The sequence below is a fragment of the Rhinolophus hipposideros genome (assembly GCF_964194185.1).
Source record: "Rhinolophus hipposideros genome assembly, chromosome: 1".
NCBI lineage: Eukaryota > Metazoa > Chordata > Mammalia > Chiroptera > Rhinolophidae > Rhinolophus > Rhinolophus hipposideros.
Window position 1 is genome coordinate 40,794,748 of NC_138047.1, and position 19,399 is coordinate 40,814,146.

The window sequence follows — 19,399 nt, forward strand, 5'->3', positions numbered from 1 at the left end:
ATTTTTAAATAGACTATTTTTTAGAGCAGTTTTAGATTCACAGCAAAATTGGACGAAAGGTACAGAGTCTCCATATACCCCCTACCCTATCAGAGGCAAATAGGCAACATTCCCCAATAAAGTGGTACATTTATACCAAGTGATGAACCTGCACTGACCCATCGTATCACCCAAAGTCTACATTTTACATTACGGTTCACTCTTGGTGTTGTAGAGTCTCTGGGTTTGGACAAATGCATAATGACATGCATCCACCATTATACAGAGTCCAGTTGACTCGAGAATTGTGGGGATGAGGGGCGCAAACTTCCACACAGTCAAATATCCACCTATAACTGTTGACTTCCCCAAACCTTTACTAATAGCCTACTGCTGACCAGAAGCCTTACTGATAACATAAACAGTTAATAAGAAAAATACTTTTCCTGTATTTATTGAAAAAAAAAATCCACGTATAAGTGGACCTATGCAGTCAAAACCCATGTTGCTCAAGGGTCAACTGTCGTTTTCACTGCCCTAAAAATTCTGTGCTCCACCTGTTTATCCCCACAACTCCTGGCACTCACTGAGTTTTTTATTGTCTCCATAGTTTTGCCTTTTCCAAAATGACATATAGTTAGAATTATACACTATGCAGCCTTTTCAGATTGGCTTCTTTCATTCAGTAATGCACATTTAAGTTTCCTCCATATCTTTTCATGGCTTGATAGCTCATTTCTTGTAGGACTAAATAATATTCCGTTGTCTGGATATACCAGTTTATTCATTTATCTACTTTGATTAAAAAACAGAATTCCCCCAACACACACACACACACACACTCACACACACAGAACGTAAGCTTCCTCTCTGACACTCACCATTCCCACTAGTGCTCCCACAGAACTTGCCACCATCACAGTGCATACTTGGCACAGCATTCGAATTACTTTATTTGTCCCTCCTACTCAGTCAGCAGTTCTCCCTGGTTCATAAGATGGCCTATTCATTAAAAGGCCTGAACCAGAGAAATGAGCTCTGATTAGCCAGTGCCAAGTATGGCGCCTAGATGTGATGGTCACTCTGCTGTCCACCGTGATGCACTAACTAAATGTCACACACAAAAAAGCATGCACACACATTTAAACATACTTAATTACATATATTTGTCACCAACACATCACGATAAAGTCACAAAAAAGTAGGCTTAGTTTAGTTCACAATATAGATAATGTGAAAACACATCGTCTTCTTTGAAGTTTACAATACTCTACTTGTGTAAGTTTAAAGCAGTTCAACAACATTTCAGATTACATTGGTAAAAATACCGTAATTTAGACTTCAAAAACTTGTGAAATAAAGGCCATGATGGAGAAACATTAAGAAATTTGTAGAATTACCAAACTGCCATAGTGCCATATTCCTTTATAAAAGCATTTCAATAAAACAAAATAAAAACTATGGAAAACAAAATAAACACTATGGAAAACACAAGTCAAATAAGTGATTTTGGTTTAGTACTTTCCCTGAGTCTCGTTTTTAAAAATCAAATATAAGTAAGGCTGTTCAAAACTGACCCACAACTCTTGCCTCTGTCACGCTGCTGTGAGAAATACAGTTAAGACAAGAGGCTATATACTCAGATGATCCCAGGGCTTTATTTAAATGCCAATTTGTTTGCGTCACTGCCACAGGGTTACCTGACCCACTGCTGCCTGGCTGTACATGAACTTAAAAAGCTGTCAGAATTTTACTTTGGCCTACCATTATATAACATGTGAGAATATATACCAAATGAAGACAAAAGATTTCAGTTATTAATAAATATTAAATTTCCAAATGGATTTGGAAACTATATACATCAAATTGTGGTAACTTAGTAACACAGAAAGATACACTATATGTTTTAAAAATCTTACATAAACAGGAGTTGGGGGCAAGTTGTCTTAAAATTTTAAACCCCAGATGTTACAAGAGAAAACTTCAAAAAAATCAAATTCATTAGTCCCAATAAAACTAAGTAGAAGCAATAGATGAGGTTTGGAATTAGACGGGTATGCTAATTCCAAGAAAGTAGTTGTCTCCTTGATCCTTTAATAAAATTGACCCCTACAGTGTCTCTACTTGACCATTTAATTGCAGTGGTATGTATATACATGTAGATGTACATATGCTTGCAAGTGATCAAGTACTTTATTCAAAAAGCACATAATTAATCAAATTATAGGTTAAAGATTAGAATCCAAAAATTTATTTTTTACTTCAAATACACTAGCTTACTTGCTGGGCTTTATACTATAAGGGCACTAAATAGTATGGATCATACTTTCTAGTCAAATGTAAGAAAATTTTTTCCACAGACATATTTTTACAATCATTCTTAGGGCATCTCAAAGGCAGGTGGCAAAGCACTACTAAACTGTATGTCTCCCTTCATCATAATGAAATCTCAATTGCAGACTAATAGCCAACATTTCAAAAGGTAATAATCATGCACTGTCTTAAAATTGATGGGTGAAATAATGGCTCTAACCACCCAAAGTGTGACACTTATTCACACTCCTATTATTTTAGTGATGAAATACCCCACTGCACAGGTGGGGAAAAGTGAGGCACAAAAAGGCATTTTAAAAAAAGATTTGTCTAAAGTTAGGGAAGCCAAGGTCATAACTACAATGAGAACCCTAGAGGGGTATAATGGATTTAAGACTTCCATGAAATGTTGTATTTTATTCACTTGTCCTGTTTGCATCATCTTAGTCTAACCTCTTGCAAACACTTTAAAGCATGGACCTGGCAAATGCCACTTACCACCTGTCTTCTCTCACCAGGTGAAAAAGACTAGCGAATCCTTGTATAAAAAAAAAATACCGATATTGTTGTCTTATATATAATTAACAAGGTTCAATTATGAAAATATTCCATAACTGAATTTCAGCAACTCAAGAAACACTCCACAAAATTCTATAAGAATTTGCGGTAAGGTATAGTACCTGGCAATCCCTCTAAAACAGAAAATTTACCTATCCTTTGCATTATTGTTGACGATCTCATAATTTATAGCCTCAAAGTACTAAACTACTAAATAAAACTGAAAGGATCATCCAAATTCCTAGATAACACCAAAATATTTATCTAGGTTTATTAAAGAAAGCACTGCACTTTGGTACCCTTTCAGAAAAAAATCTCAAAACTTATCAAGGTAAAAATAACCATGTGGCGTTATACCAACCGAGTTAACAGGAAATGGATAAGATATAACCACTATAAATAACTTCTTGACCAACTTTATACTTTGAAACATTACATCTACCCCTACCAGCTACCAATCCAATTCCACAGGGTATTTTCCAGTAAGACAAGCTGTACAATGACCGGTCTTTTCAAAGCATTCCAGACCATTCCCATTTTCTTGAATCATCGTATCTCGCTTTTTCACTTTCTGTTTTTCAAATGTCTCTTTTTGTACAGATGAAATCAGTCCTTCCACTGACAGATACACAACACTGTTTGCTCCTAAGAGGGAAAAAGAAAAAGGAAAGAGGAAAAAGGACATGCGACTTCTTGTGGAAAGGAAGAACTGCCTCCACAGAGAATAGTGACAAACAGAAAAACTTAAGCCAGGATAAAAGTTTTCCTTTAGCCTCTCTTTAAAAAACTCAACAAACCCCTTAACTCAATACAACTTAGGGCCTTTATTTTTTTTAAAATTTTAAATTGGAACTTAAGGGATAATATAATTTGAAATAGCAGTGCAGACTTCAAGTCTAGAATGGATTCAAAGGCTTCAGTAGTAATTTTCATGATTAAGAAAATAGATTTAAGTCCAGATCTGGGTTCCAATTTATGCTCAAAGTCACTTACTTTCCCTAAGTCTACTTTTCATCTCTAAGATAAAGGAAAACACTGCCTAATTGGACAGTTTTTGTGATGGTATTATGACAATATAGATATATTGCTGGAAGGGTAAGTGCTCACAGTATTATACCAATTGGGTGATATTCAAAGTATTTAATTGGTAAGGCTCAGGCATGACCAGTCAAAAGAAACACCAGCCATAAACAACCCGTGGGAGGTACCAAAGCACAGTGGCTGAACACCTATGTGATATTTAAATAGTTTATACCTCACCTGAATTTAAAAGGCAAATGTCTTACCCAGGAGAACCTAGATCCCCAAGTCTCCTGACCACATTATTAAAGATAAGTCTACATAAGCTTTTCATTTTTTTACTTGTACTCACATCCAAATTATTCTATTAGAATCTATGGTAAAATTGTTTGTTTTTCTTGGGATCTGACCTTTGAGAAGCTTTAACTGATATGCTTACAGTTTCCTCTACCTGGAAACACTTCCTGTCTTCTCCTCTGATCTTACCTTGACCTAGCTTTCCAACACAGAATTTACTATGGTGTCTACACACAGCAGGCACTCTCACTGTGTATCTGCTCAACATACACAACATCTTTTAACAAATATTAAACTTTTTAATGAAAAGTGTAAAGACTGACAAACTTTGGATTTTCTCTGTTAATAAATGAATCAAGTTTATAGAAATGTTAATACCCACCTAGATATTCTGCAAGATGCTCAAATTCTGGTTTATTGGCAATAAGCTCTTCTTTTGTTGGTATGTTGATTCCCATGAAGCATGGATACCTAATTGGTGGTGAAGCTACTCGAATGTGTACCTTGAAAAAAAACCATTTTACACATTCATTATTTTAACATTCATTGTACGAAGAATTATGCAAAATTCTGTCACTGACAAATGTAACACAAAACTGTTTTACAAAATATTTACTAACAACATATGGGAAATAAAGCAAACTACAAAATTTCTTTCATTGAATAACAGACGAAAAAGAATCCTGAAAATTCATGTGGTATACATACAGAACTCTAGTGTTCTGTCAGAACTACCTTTAGAATTCATTCATTACCAAAGAACACAACTTCAGCAAGCCCTACTCTAGACTCAACGTTCCTAAACAAGAATTCCAAATTGTCAGCCACTTATAAAGGAGGCTTCTTTTTACAGAGCTGCCCACGATTTCCTTCTGTCACTTACTAACAAGGCCTCTTTCTTCTGATCTCCTATTTCTCATCATTTAATGACTTTATGCTCCTAGGACCACCTTTATTTTCTCTTGTAACACTAGAGTGACACCTTTACCCTTCTCGTTTTACCATTTTAAAAAGAAAAATACCAACTACCAGGATATAACAAAAACCTTACTATTACAAAGAGCTATTTTTGTCTATTATTATAGGGTGCCTTTTCTCAGGTACATTTATGTGGCTATAATTGTTGTCCACATTTACTTTCATTCTTTTCTTTTAACAACAAAGGTTTACTCATGTTATGCTGTCTTCATTATAGTTTTTAATGGCTGCATCATATTTCATCATACTGATATATCGATCTACTAAATGATTTTCTGCTCGATATATAAGCTATTTCCAGTTCTTTTGTTTTTGTCTATTCCTTTTTACTACTGTAATAGATGTTGGATTTACTTCAGACCTTTTTGTTTTTATAACATGATTTTCACAGAATTTCAAAGAGATTATCATAAGCATAGTCATAAAACAAGGATGGAAAACCTTCATAATCATCTTTGAAGCTTTCCCTAAATATACTGTCAAACTACTTTCCATACCATTTTCTCCTACAGTTGATTTTATTTTTTAAATCCACTCAACTATTAATTGTAAATGATCTCACTTCTATAATATGAATTACTGAAATATTTAGAATTAGAATAAGCTTAGAAATTTAAAAATAAAACCTAGTGTGTCAAATTTATTACACTAGGATTCGTTCTACATCTTCAAAAAAAGTAACTAATCAATAGTCTACAAATTTAAAAAGTATTTTATTTTGTGGGTTTTGTTAGTTTTTAAATTAACTTTTTAAAAAATGTTAAGCTTTTTATTGAGCTTTTACTCTATTAAAGATTAATTTAGTATGCAGTAAGTGGTTATTACATGTTTTCCACGTTACCACACAGTTATTCCTGAACGAACTTGATTTGAAAAATGTCAGTTTATTATACTGAACTATCTATTTTCATTCACTGATGAACTGTAATTTTTATGCCAGTATCATATGCTAATTATTGGTGCTTTAGGATAGTTTTAATATTACTTACCTCTCTTGCACCAGATTCTTTGAGCAATTTGATTATGGGTGAGATAGTATTACCTCTCACAATGGAATCATCTATAAGAACAATTCTTTTGCCTTTAAAGTTCTGCGACAATACTCCAAACTTTTTTGCAACACCAAGTTGTCTTAACCTCATGTTTGGCTGAATGAAGGTTCTTCCTACATATCGGTTTTTACATAGCACCTCCACATATGGAAGTCCACACTGATAGAAAAGAAATAAAAGGACAATGAGCAGCAATATACAGAGTTCTAGGTTCCTATTTACTCTAGGTCAGGCTTCCATTATAATATGTATATAAATATTTTAAATATGGTTGTTATTCTGAACTCTCCATTATCCGATTACAATTTTCCTTTATTATTTAAACTACGGGGGAAAAGGCAAAAAGAAAAATCATTGAAAGTAATATACTTGGTGGGAAAACCAATTCATTTTGTTAGAATTTGTAATACTTCTCTCTTAAATATTATTTCTCTATCTTGGAAGAGCATGTCAAGACATGACAAAGAATAAATTAGTGTTAGAAAAATTCACTGATTTGAAAATTAGCAGAAAGAAAGGAATTAAAATCAGTAGGCTAAGGACATGCTTTTTGAGGAACAGGAGGTGACTTATCCATCTTTCAAAGTAATACTTCTCTCAAATGTGTGCACATTACTTCTTTTAAAACTTTATAAACAAAACTTCCCAACATTGTGAATGTTGGGTGTTATACCCCAGGATTACTATAGTTTTATAAACTACCTGGTTATGAAAAAGGAAATTAAGCACTGTACTAAATATCATACAAATGAACATAAATGGCTTTATTATCACCCATGCTCAATAAGGAACAAGTATACCAGTGGCTCATGAGAGTACTTCAAGAAGTGGGTTTTAATAATAAACACCACTAAATAATAAATACCACTAATTCTATATACATGTTGCCTTTTTAAATTGAAGGAGATCATTTTCCTAGCTTTCAGGTAAATCTTTTTGTGGACTCCACTAAAACAGCACTATGGAATAAAAAGGCTGAAAAATGAGTAATTCTTGTGTAGGAAACAACACTTTCTTTTTTCTTACTATAAACTAATGAGTTCCTCTTTATACACAAGGATTTCTAATTCCACTGCTAGAAGAACAAGTCACTGAATGTTAATTAAGAAAAAATACCTTTGTTGCGTAACCAAGAGCAGCAGGTGTGGCAGATTCCGGGACAGTGCTAACCAAATCTGCATCCACAGGGGCTTCAATTGCCAGCTGCTGACCACATCGGTATCTTACTGTGTAAACCATTTGGTCTGGAATGTTTGGAAAAGGAAATAGATTATTTTTACTTAGTATAATATAAAACAGCATATTCTAAGGACCTAGCTTGCTAGAATTCTATAGATGGAGTGCAAAAAGAAAAGCAAGACATACAAAAACACTAAAGGGAAAAGACATAAACTGGGGAATTCACTGTTTTTAAAAAAATTGACCTTAACACAGATCTGAAAAATCATCATCCTTACTCCTGAAAGAAAAACAAAATCTAAGAGTCAGATAATAGGAAAAAAAGTGATCTTACGACTTAAAGGCTCAGTCCCATATCTACAACATGTAACTATGTGTTTTCAAAGAACCAGGTAAGCCTTTGGGCCATGAACTGCCATGTTTCAATGAGATAAACAACAGACTTATACCAATAAAGATATTTTACTTACTTTCAAATATACTATCTGGTCTTGCAAAATAAACATATTCAAAGATACAAAAAGCCACTGGGTTTCCTTCAGACTTTGATATAATATCAAGAGTTTGGACATTATGTCTGGATATTTTCACAATTTCTCCAGGTGAGACTTCACGGAAATATCTTGGGAAACAATGTTAAAGAACAAAACTTTAAATAAATCACTCCTTAAGGCTGATAATAATATCTATTAAAAAGTACACACAGAGTCCCTTCCCTTATAAAGGAAAAATGGTTCAATTCTAGAGATGGCCTTTAAAAATAAACAAGTAATATTCTTCCAGCAGTAATTTCTGTAAATCTGTTACCCTTAAATTCTAACTTACAATTAAAAAAACACAAAAAAACCCAACAACAACCCCTAAGTTTTATTGATTTTTTTAAAGAATAAAAGCTAAGGAGAACATTTTTATCCTGGCTTAAATTATTTTGATCATAATTATTCCTTAATGAGAAGAATTCTTCCTTTCTAAAGTAAGTCTCATGGCATTTTGAAAGCAAGGTGCCAGTTTCGGAATCAGAAGGTATTACCAGGACATTAAAGTCAGTGCAACTGCTGAGCACCATGGTCAAAAGAAAATGCATTTATAAGTATGTCTTCTAAGGGACATCAGAAAGAAAACTTTCAGGTAAAAATAAATTCTTTTATTGATGTGGAAAAAATTAATATGCTAAAATGAGATAAAACTTACCTTGCACCAATAGATAAAAAGCTACAAGATTCTGAAGACACCACCCATCCTTCAGTTTCTAAAGATTTTTTCTCTGTAAAGCACAAGACAAGTCAGTTAATGGATTCAAGAAATTTTAAAAGAGGTTACCTACTTCAAGACAACAGTTAAATACCAAATAGATAAATAATAACAATAAAAACCCCTCAAACTCAGTAAACTTTTAGAAAAGTTAAAAATAAATAAATAAATCCCTCATAGAATATCCATTTTTATGACTTTAAAAGCACATGGACACTAATTTGACTTGAGCCAAAGATAAAATTAATGATCCCAAGATTCCTTCAAAGATTATGATTTCCTGGCTCAAACAAGACATCTGATAAGTCAAAAAGAAAATCATGGAAATCATACTGCACAAATAAAAAAGCTGGGCAAAGGATATGAACAGGCAATTCAGAGAAGACAAAATAAGAATGTCCATTAAACATATTAAGAGTAGCTCATCCTCAGAAATACCCAAGGAAATGTACTTAAAAATTATTGATCTTTTTTATCTTTTTTACCTAGCCCCTTCTCACTCATAAGCTTCAGGGTATATCAACAGAACAATGACTTGGAAAAGCACTATGAAATTAAATTCCTTCTCAAGTTCCTTACCTTTATCATTTATATCAGATACAGGAATAAGACGACCAATGCATAGAGGACGATTTCCGTAAGGATCTCGTACTGCATAAATAACATCTCTGTGCATTATAAGTAGGGAGTATGCTGCGGGCGCTTCCTTCATTAAGTTTTTAATCCTAGAATTAATTAAATAATTAAATGAATAATTTCATTTTTAAACACATGCTAAGCAAAGCTCTCATTATCAGAGCTGCAAGCTTGATTTTACAATTACCTTGCTACCCAGTCTGGGGTGTCATCTCGTTCGTGAGGAGGGGTATATGCCAGCAACTGGGTAATCATTTCACTATCAGAACTTGTTGACAGACCAATACCACGACGCAGAAGCTATTTCAAAGGCAGAAAAGTGTAATCATAATCATTAGAGAGGACGCTCCACCTCACCCCCGACCCAGTAGCCCGCCATAATAGAAAGAGATCAGGCACTGTGTGGTAGATCAGTTACGAAAATCCTTCATGCTGCTAATGGTGTGTGTATACGATAATGAACGGCTGCTGAAAGCAATGGAGTCTCTGAAGGTTCTCAAGCAGAAAAAAAACAAGTGCTTTAGGAGGTGTATAAAAAAGCTTTTGAAAACTAAATTTGAAGGAATGCAGACCTGCAGTGGGGATGGGGGAGGGCGCTACGAAGGCATATGGATTTGGGATTGTGGTTCTAACTTTTTCAACCCTTGACACCCTGACAAATAGAACACATTCCCATAAGAGTCCCTACACTATAGTAGGGACTATACAATTAAGTGTGGAATGTAATAAAACTTGGTTGAGTGTGCCGTGATGATCACGAGGTTCTGAGCAAGAGCGACCAGCACCGGGCATCACACCGACAGGAAGGGGCTGAGTTCACACAGACACCACGGAACACTGTCAGCAGGCACCTGAATGTGAACGGGAATCTAGCCTCGGGGTAAGGGGGTGAATGTTTGAAATTGAACTTTTAGTCGTTATCTCTAAGTGGTTTTTAAAAATTAATTGTTATTTCATATTTATACTTTGATTATCTGAATTAAAACAATTTTTATCTGGGGGCATAAAAACGTATGATTGTCATTTAGACTGCCAGAGCCTAACAAGAGGGCAAGAAGGATAAAGCTCTGGAAAATTAAACTAAAGCTAGAATCAAAAATAGAAGGACAAGTAGTACAGAAGCATGGGATCGGGTTCTAATTTTTTCCACCCACCAATTCCTATTGTTCAACTTGTGTAACTATCCCATATGAAATGCCTGGTTCTAGAGTGCTAAGGAATTAATGGTGTGTGTGTGTGTAACCATCCTATTTTTATATACCACTTTAGGTTTTTATTTCCAATGTTACCAAATCAAGATTACCGGAATTTAATGAAATGAAGAAACTTGGCATCAATTACTGAATGGCAAGAATGGATAAATATGAGGCTATCAAGAATATAAAAATACCAAGTAGTAAAAAAAAGGGGGGGGGAGAGGAAATGATGGATAAAAGCAAAGGCACCATTCATACAGAAAGCTCCAAAAAACATGCTATGAATAAAATACATTGTAACTCTTTTTGCCCTTTTCTCAGGCTGTTTCATATAATTATTTCCAAATCACTTTTTCTTATATTTGTCATCTGCAAGTTTATATATTTCATTTTCTTCTTAAGCTTAAAAGCATAACATAAGGACAAAGTTAAAGTGATAGCAAGACTCCATAAACCCTCATTTCTCTGTGCTTGTGATAGCAACCATAAATCAGTTTTCCCAAATCTCTAAAGCAGTGCATCAGAATCACCTTAGGAGCATATTAAAATGCAGACTCAGCACCCCCCACCCCAGACTCTAAGGTGATATTTTAGAATCTGTAATTGTACCAAGTACTCCCGATAAGTAATTGATAGCCGATCGTTGCAGTTAGGTAACAGGTGGCAACAATTAGATAATATGCTTTACCAAGATCCTCAATAACTTCTGGTCATTAATTTATCCCAATCATGAAAATGAAAATGCATTAAAAAAAAATCTTACCTTTTTCCTTAATCGAGCAGCATTGACCAATTCGCCATTATGTGCCACAGCTATTTTCCCATGAAGTGTTTCAACAACAAAGGGCTGACAATTTTCTAATTCGCAGTTGCCTGTAGTGGCATACCTCGTGTGTCCAATTCCAAGATTTGAAGTATATAATTTCTTCAAATTGTCTTCAGTAAAGACGTGATTTATAAGACCAAGTCCCTTGAAAAGTTAAAGTAAAAGCACATTTTATAAAAAACAGACCGGTGGGCTAGTCAGTAGAGGCTTTTATAAGCCTCTGCTCAGGCAATCCCAAATTAGACAGTGCACACGGCAGTACACTGAATTTCTCTGTGCTTCAGAATTCTAATGTTAAAGAAAAAAAGACTAACCTAATTGTAAGAACGGTAAAGCATTTTTTAAAAACCAAGGTGAAATTCACCTAACAGTAAATTAACCATTTTAAAGAAAACAATTCAGTGGCATTTAATATATTCACAATATTGAAGTGCTTGTTTTATGAGATACTCTTTGTTGAAGCAATGAAATTTGTCAAATATAATAAACAAAATTATTTGCATTTTAAAAATTCAAAGCATGTTCGAGTATTTAAATAAATGATCTTTTTGAGTCAGTCTAGCAACTATCACTGGGAAAGAAACGCATCCTAAATTGACAAATAGAAACGGTTGATCCAAAGAGTATTATTTCTAAATGCAAATTATTTATTCAAATTTCCTTTCCCCACCATCATATACTAGTTATCACCGGCTATTGTTATCTTTATAATCAGTTTTTCTTTAACGTTCATATATACCTTGTGTGTTCTGAATGTTGGTACTGGATTCCCATCACTGGTGACAATACCAGCACTCTCCTGACCCCTGGAATAGAAAAAGGTATTGACTTAAATTTATCCCATTGATAAGGTTAATGAACATTAATGAACATTTCTCAAAAGAATCCATGAATTCAGTCTGACAACACATTAAATGCTATTAGTACTAGTACCACTTCTACTTATGACAATGATGAGCAATAGTAACAGATGTTATTGTCTGAGTTCTAACTAATATGCCAGGCACTGTCCTAAGCGTTGACATGAATGATCTCATTTATTAGGCTTCCACAACAATCCTATCAAGTAGGTACTATGATTATCACTTGCACTTTACAGATGAAGACACTGATGAAACAAAAGTTAAATAACTTGCCCAATGTCACGCAGAGAGCAGTGGTACAGCTCTGATTAGAACACAATCTGACTCTAAAATCTGTGCTTCTGACTTCTGTACTATGTGACCTCTAAGTAAGGTTGAGTATGTAGATGAATATGTAGATACAAACGAAAATCTCCAAAGAAAATGGCAGGTAAAATTCTTAGTTGTGGGTACTGGAATTATGAACAAAACTTATTAGTTTTGATTTTATTTTTTTGCTTCACTGCACTTTTCAAATTTTCTCCAACAAATAGCACTTTTATTATCTGGGGGGGAAAATGCTGCTTCTAAAAACCGTAAGTTGATCAGGCACTCTGCATCTCATTTCCTGCATTAATTAGTCTTTTTAGGTGATGATACAGAGAGGAAAGCCAAAAACTAGGCGGAGGCAGGGTAACAAACACGTGGGAAGGCCTAGGGGGTCTATCTGCACCACTGTGGAGTACAAACTCAAACGAGAAAATAAAGGTTCTAATTGCTCAACAATTTTTCATGGTTCTTAACAAGTGCTGTAAATACTAGATGTTTATTAACAAAATTGTGTTCCAAAGAATATGTATCAGGGTAGAAATACAAAGCAGTTCTCTACCATATATGTATGCATACATTAATAATGCATCAATTTATTTGGTAAAAAGGATCTTTTTCAAAATTACATATTGTAATTGTTTAGGCATTAGAATAACAAGAAAAACTGCAACATTAAATGTATTAGCAAAGTAAAATATCTAAACAATTTAAATTGAAATGATATTACTAAATTATAAATGCATTAAATACTATGCTAAAAATAGATATTCATAATATTATACACCCTATGAGACCGAATAATTTGTGACAGGATTTCTTTGTTTAGTGAAATAAAGAAATATAATGTCGTCTTTAAGCTAGAAGACTAAGAGATTCATATCAAAAGAAAAAAAATTAACATTAGCCATAAGCCTCAGGGCACAGAGTACCTCTGCCAACCATTTCCAAAACAATTTTTAAAAACTAACAATCATTTAGTAAAACAGACCAAATTGTGTAAGAAAATAGATATTTTTTTAAATGGTTTTCTTTCTCTTTGGTCTCAAGGGTAATTTTTTCTTAAAGTTGAAATGAATAATGTTAGGAATCATTTAGCTCCAGGCTTCTTCAATCACAAAGCCTGCTTATTTGGCAGTTTTTCAAGTTACTTCCCTCAAGCAGCCTGAACCAGTTAAACTAGATCCTTTCAGCTCTTTGGAGCTTATTGACAACAAGCCATCTGGTTTCCTAGGAAACAAAACCATGGCTAGAAATAGTGAATCATTTCCAGGTCACTTTCAACATGGAGTGTGGAGCAGGAAAGCACTGGACTGAGGAAGAGGTTAAAGCTTTGCTAGGTGTCTGGGCAGAAAAAAATATACGAAAACAACTTTATGGAACACTGAGAAATAAAGGAATATTTATTTACATTGCTAAAAGGCTGCAAGCACTAGGAGTATACAGAGATTGGAAACAGTGCCGGGCAAAGTACAAAAATCTCAAGTATGAATACAGAACAGTTAAATATTCTCACAGCTCTGGAGACAGCTCTAAAACTATGAAGTTCTTCCATGATTTGGATGCGATCCTGCATTATGAACCTGCTACACAATTAACAGAGGAAGACGCAAATGGCAGGTGCCCGGCAACGCTGAGCCAAAGTACAGCCACAGAGACCTCGGAAGGTAAAAAGAAAAAGTACCATTCTTTTGTTTTTACCTAACCAACTATAAAAGTACAGGACTTCTGAGTCCCTATGATAAATATAGCCTGCAATATCAAAGTTTATTAAAACAACTGCCCTATTATGCTATTTTGCACAAGGTAAAAGTTAATTTTAAAAAGAGGTTAAATATCACCACTTTAAAAATCTGTAAAATACAGGGGGAAAAACACATTAAAATGACACTAACTGCAAGTGCCAACTGCACTTTATGTAAGTCTAATATGTTTTCGGAAAATAGATTGGTTTCTGAAAATGTTTTAGGTTTTATTTGATAAGAGTAGCAAAAAAATCAAATATTGCTCAACTACTGTTTTCCCACATCTCCAACAAGATAGAACATTCCAATTTTCCTAAATTTATAAATAAAAGCACTAAAAGACTAAGAACTGGTAAACAACTTCATTACTTGTTTGGAAGAACAGCTCCATTTTAACAATAAGTAAAACAAAAATAGATTTGACAGATTAAATGATTTATGATTAAATTATTTAGATGTTAAAACAAGGTTCTTGACCTGCTGTGTTGAGGTCCAACACTATTTACATAGCAGTTGCTCATTGTCCACAGAAGCCAATTGCATCACTAGGCAATGTGGGGAAGTCAAAGGCAGTAATGGCATTTCCCCTATAGCCAAAGTCTTACAGATGATATTTTTATGAGCATTGTTGTTCAATTCAATTCACAATCTGTAATACCTACTGTCTGCGTGCGTACAATGCACTGAGGTACATGCACTCAGTGGCCTGTAAGCACAGAAAAAAGGGAACCATGAATAAATGTAACACCCAAGAGAAAACAGTAAGTGGTATAATAAAGGTACCAAGTGAGAAGGGGATTAATATGATATAGATTACAGTTGGGTCAACTGGGGTTATCTGAACATCCTGTTTAAAGCTTAATAATAAATCATTTGGTTAAAAAAAAAATCTACTGCACTTACACACTCCCTTTATAATTCAGATACTAGACAAAATTCTGAGAAAGCTTTGCAGTTATTACCATGTTACACAGCAATTACATTATCTTATTCAGTTAATCACCTTACACTGGTCATCATTTAAATGCTTTCAATATTGACTAATGGTAAGTAAATCACTGAGCTTCTAAAAGTCCTTGATTTTAACCACAGGTTGGCCTAATGAAGATGTGGTGCTAATATCCCCACTTCTTAGTGGGACCTTCTTCTAGCCCTTTCAGCTACCCCCAATGCTCCAAACTCCCAAGTTTCAATCAGAAGCAGAGGGCCCACAATTACAGCTCAACATTGCACGTTTAAAGTATCTCAAACCCTCAATTCTAAAGCCAAACTCTACCCCCCCATCAAAATTGATCCTCCTACAAATTGCTTCCACCTGTAGTATCACTATATTTCCAATTATTTAAATAGAAACGTTTGAGATATCTTTGGTCTTTGGTCAGTGACTAAGTCCTTAAAAAAATCTACTGACATGCCTCAGAAATTTTCCTGTGCGCTTCCTTCTCATTACCACCACCCAGGACTTCATCATCTGGCCTTCCTAGTTTTCAGCCCTATGCATCCTTCATTGCATAATGCTACTGGTTATTGCTCTTCCAATTTTTTAGACTCTAAAATTACAAGCACATTAACATTTTGTTTATATTAAAAACAATCTTTAAGTTATACCCAGAATTAATCATAACTTACGATTAAATGTTACTTAATAGTACCGTAATGTTTGATGGAGTGCATATACTAGAGTTTTAGGTCTTTGCTTCCTTGTACAACTGATGTTACAACAATACCTTTTATCCATCCTTAACATTATTACTTTAGGACAGACTATCCGAGTTCAATTACTAGACAAGGAGGGGACGATTACTTTGAAACAGATTACTAAAATAACTGCTTTCCAAAAGAACTGTATGTCCTTCACTAAGAGAGTATAGCTTTTATAGAACTCATGCAAGATTATAGGGTGGGGTTGGGGGAGGGAGACTGCAAATTTAATAAATGGAGAACATTAATTTAATAAGCACATAAATAATAGTGTATAATGGTGTGTGCAATGAATAATTTTACACTTTGCATTTATTTAACTACTAGTGATGTGGAACATTTTTCTATATATTTATTCACTTTTGCAAACAGACTGTTCATGTCAGTTGGGGTCTAAGAAATTTGCACGACTTATTTTGCCTTACAATTTTGGCTGATTTTCATGTGACTTCAGAACTCAAAAGTTTTTAATGTGCTCAGAGTTTCTTTTTTAGGGCTTAGAAAGCCCTCCTTTCTCCAGGTCTGATTCATTTATGTCTTCTGGTTTTTTGATGGAGGAACCAACAGAATTTTTATTGTTGTATGGTAAACTGAAGAAGGAAAAAAATGAATGTGCCCTTTCCACTCTTGGTATCAACCTCATGCAAGTGATAAGGACAGAAGATCTGGTCCCCTGTGCTAAGCAGCAGGTAGTCTGGCTGAATTTTGGCAAAGGACCCAAACACAAACTCTATGAGGCTTCATGCTCTGGAGATTACAATCATCCTCAACCTCAGAATACCTCTGGCCTAATGCTACTGAATCACATTCCTTCAGTGACCAAGTTTTCATTCTATCTCCCTCCTCTTACCTTACAGAATTGCATCAGGAGTAGTGATTTAAGAGTTTCAGTTTAAGATCTCCAGGGTGTGGGGCCCCTACATACAATTTTGGGATTGGAGCTAGAAATGATCAACTTAAAAAAAATACATTCCCCTGAAGAAGTTGGGGAGAGAAGTTTTCTGTTTTCACGCCCACCTGTATTGTATGTTCAGCTCCAGGCCCTTTTCCACTGACACTAGGCCCTAAACCAGATAATAGAATAGCAAACCCTACCTTTCCTTACTGTTGTCATCATCAAGCTCACATGTTAAATTACCTGGTCACACAATTACCTGGGTATATCTGTATCTTCAGCAATTCTCTCTAAAGAGAATTCTTACGTAATTTCAGATTTTTATTTTCCATATTCTCAACAAAATCCAAAACATTCCCTAAACTGTGATTCAGCTTCAAATAATTATGAAACCCGATTTAAAGTTTTTGACTTTTACTCTGAGCGTTTTAAATTTATATAATTATGCCATTTGAAAACAGTGGTACTTCCTTTATTTTTCATGTTTTTATATTTTAATATAAAAATCCCGAATACAGTTTTTAAGATGATAAACAGCATTCCTCTTTATATTCTTTAATGGAATGCTTCTAAATATAATGGTGAATCATCATTTTAAATGAATGTTTATCCCATTAAAATCATATCTAACATTTGCTCTAATGTAAAATATAATGCTATTTCTGTTATTCAGTAAAAAAACTGGAAAGATATAAATGGGAATGATATGAAATAAGATGAATAAACCTTTAATTCAGAAATTACAAAGGGTAATCAAAACGTACTTAACTATCTCCTCATCATTATGCAACCTCATTCTAAGTATAATTCATCTTCAACTTCCTGTGCCAATAGAATTCCAAATTCTATGTGTTGGGTTCCTTTAAAGCATATTTACTTTTTCCTCAATATTAATTACCCTCCTCGTTTGATTACTTTAAAACGTAGCCTATACCTCATTAAAAAAAAAAAAACCACACACAGTATAAAACCACCAAACTATAAAACAAAGAAATCAAGAAGAGACATTCATTTTTCAATGCTGGCATGGTTCTCTTAAATGACACATTCCTTGGTCCATTTAAGCATAACTTAGATTAATTTCTGGAAAGTTTACTATATATCAATCAGCTAATTACATAAGCTATGCAAGGTGTGATCAAAAAATATGGTGAATGTTTAAATAAAAAAATTTTATCACAGTAAAAGACACATTGCCATTAACCTCCCTCAAAATACTCACCCTCACTTCAAACACATTTATCCCATCGTTTTGCCACTTTCTGAAGCAGTTCTGGAACTCCGCTTTCTTGAGTGTCTTTAGTTGCTCTGGCGTGGCTGCCTTGATGTCCTGAATTGACTCAAAATGTTTACCTTTCATGGTCATTTTGACTTTGGGGAAGAGTCAGATGTCGCATGGGGCCAGATCCAGTGAATAAGGTGGATGAGGACACACCATAATATTTTTATTTGACAGAAATTGCCTTACCAGAAGCGATGTGTGACACAGAACCTTTCTATTGTGATAACAAAATATGGTGAATGCTGCTGCCAAGTGCCATCCAACAGAAAGGTAGGGATCTTCAATACAGGAAGTGGTGCGTCGAACCTTAGTAGCAGTGTGTGACAAGTTTCAACTTGTTTGGTGCAATCAGGTGTGAGCTATGGTTGAGAGAAGGTGTCTTTTAAAGTGTGCCATAAATCATGGATCACGAACAACACATTACCATAAAATGGGCAAACAGTTTTCATCCTCCATCATGACAATGCTCCGTGTCACACATCACTTCTGGTATATAGCAATTTCTGTCAAATAAAAACATTACGGTGTGTCCTCATCCACTTTATTCACTGGATCTGACAGCATGTGACTTCTGTCTCTTCCCTAAAATCAAAATGACCATGAAAGGTAAATGTTTTGAATCAATTCAGCACATTGAAGCAGCCACAACGAAGACTTCCAGAACTGCTTCAGAAGGTGGTAAGAGCAATGGGATAAGTGTGTTCAAAGCAAGGGGGAGTATTTTGAGAATTAATGGCAATGTGTCTTTTACTGTAATAAATTTTATTTATTTCAACATTTAAACGTTTAACATATTGTTTGATCATACCTCATATATTTCATATATATATGGTATATATGTGGTATATGTATATGCTATATGTATACGCATGTATGTGTGTATATGTATATGTATATGGTATACTAGGGGTGCCAAAACACTATATACACATTTTAAGAGATCTTAAAATGTGTTCACATTTTTTAGCATCCTCTGTAAATATAATATACATATATACACACACATATACAAAAAAACTCTATTAGCTATTTGACCACATATGCCAACGAAACAAGATTTTCTGATGATCTCATCGCAGGACCTCTCTTTCACACTGTTAGCATCATCTATCAAGTGCCTACTATGTTAAAGCACCTAAAATACAAATATAAAGAGAACACTCCATTTTAAAAATGTAATTTATCTTGAAAACTAACCACAACCATTTTTAGAAACTTACAAAATTAGCAAACAGTTCTATTAGAAGTTCAAAATACTTCTACTTTGAACTTCTATGGGATGTAATCAATTAATTTATCTTTATATACATACATATTTAAAC

At 34.3% G+C, this 19,399-nt stretch overlaps 2 protein-coding genes across 4 annotated transcripts in view; one reads left to right on the plus strand and one right to left on the minus strand.

The window, feature by feature from the left end:
* Positions 1-409: 409 nt before the first annotated feature.
* The window catches only part of PPAT (phosphoribosyl pyrophosphate amidotransferase), a 34,600-nt gene continuing 15,610 nt past the window's right edge, over positions 410-19,399 (minus strand). The window contains exons 2-11 of the mRNA XM_081061106.1: positions 12,025-12,091; positions 11,223-11,429; positions 9,451-9,563; positions 9,207-9,352; positions 8,568-8,640; positions 7,847-7,998; positions 7,314-7,441; positions 6,135-6,356; positions 4,550-4,670; positions 410-3,495 (exon numbers count right to left, since the gene is read on the minus strand). Coding sequence (XP_080917232.1) covers positions 3,302-3,495; positions 4,550-4,670; positions 6,135-6,356; positions 7,314-7,441; positions 7,847-7,998; positions 8,568-8,640; positions 9,207-9,352; positions 9,451-9,563; positions 11,223-11,429; positions 12,025-12,091 — 1,423 coding nt within the window. The 3' untranslated portion in view covers positions 410-3,301. The remainder of the gene's footprint in view (positions 3,496-4,549; positions 4,671-6,134; positions 6,357-7,313; positions 7,442-7,846; positions 7,999-8,567; positions 8,641-9,206; positions 9,353-9,450; positions 9,564-11,222; positions 11,430-12,024; positions 12,092-19,399) is intronic.
* Positions 13,721-19,399, plus strand: part of PAICS (phosphoribosylaminoimidazole carboxylase and phosphoribosylaminoimidazolesuccinocarboxamide synthase) — a 38,579-nt gene continuing 32,900 nt past the window's right edge. For all 3 annotated transcript variants that reach the window (XM_081061056.1, XM_081061057.1, XM_081061058.1), the window contains exon 1: positions 13,721-14,121. In XM_081061056.1, the coding sequence (XP_080917182.1) occupies positions 13,740-14,121 (382 nt within the window). In that variant the 5' untranslated portion in view covers positions 13,721-13,739. The remainder of the gene's footprint in view (positions 14,122-19,399) is intronic.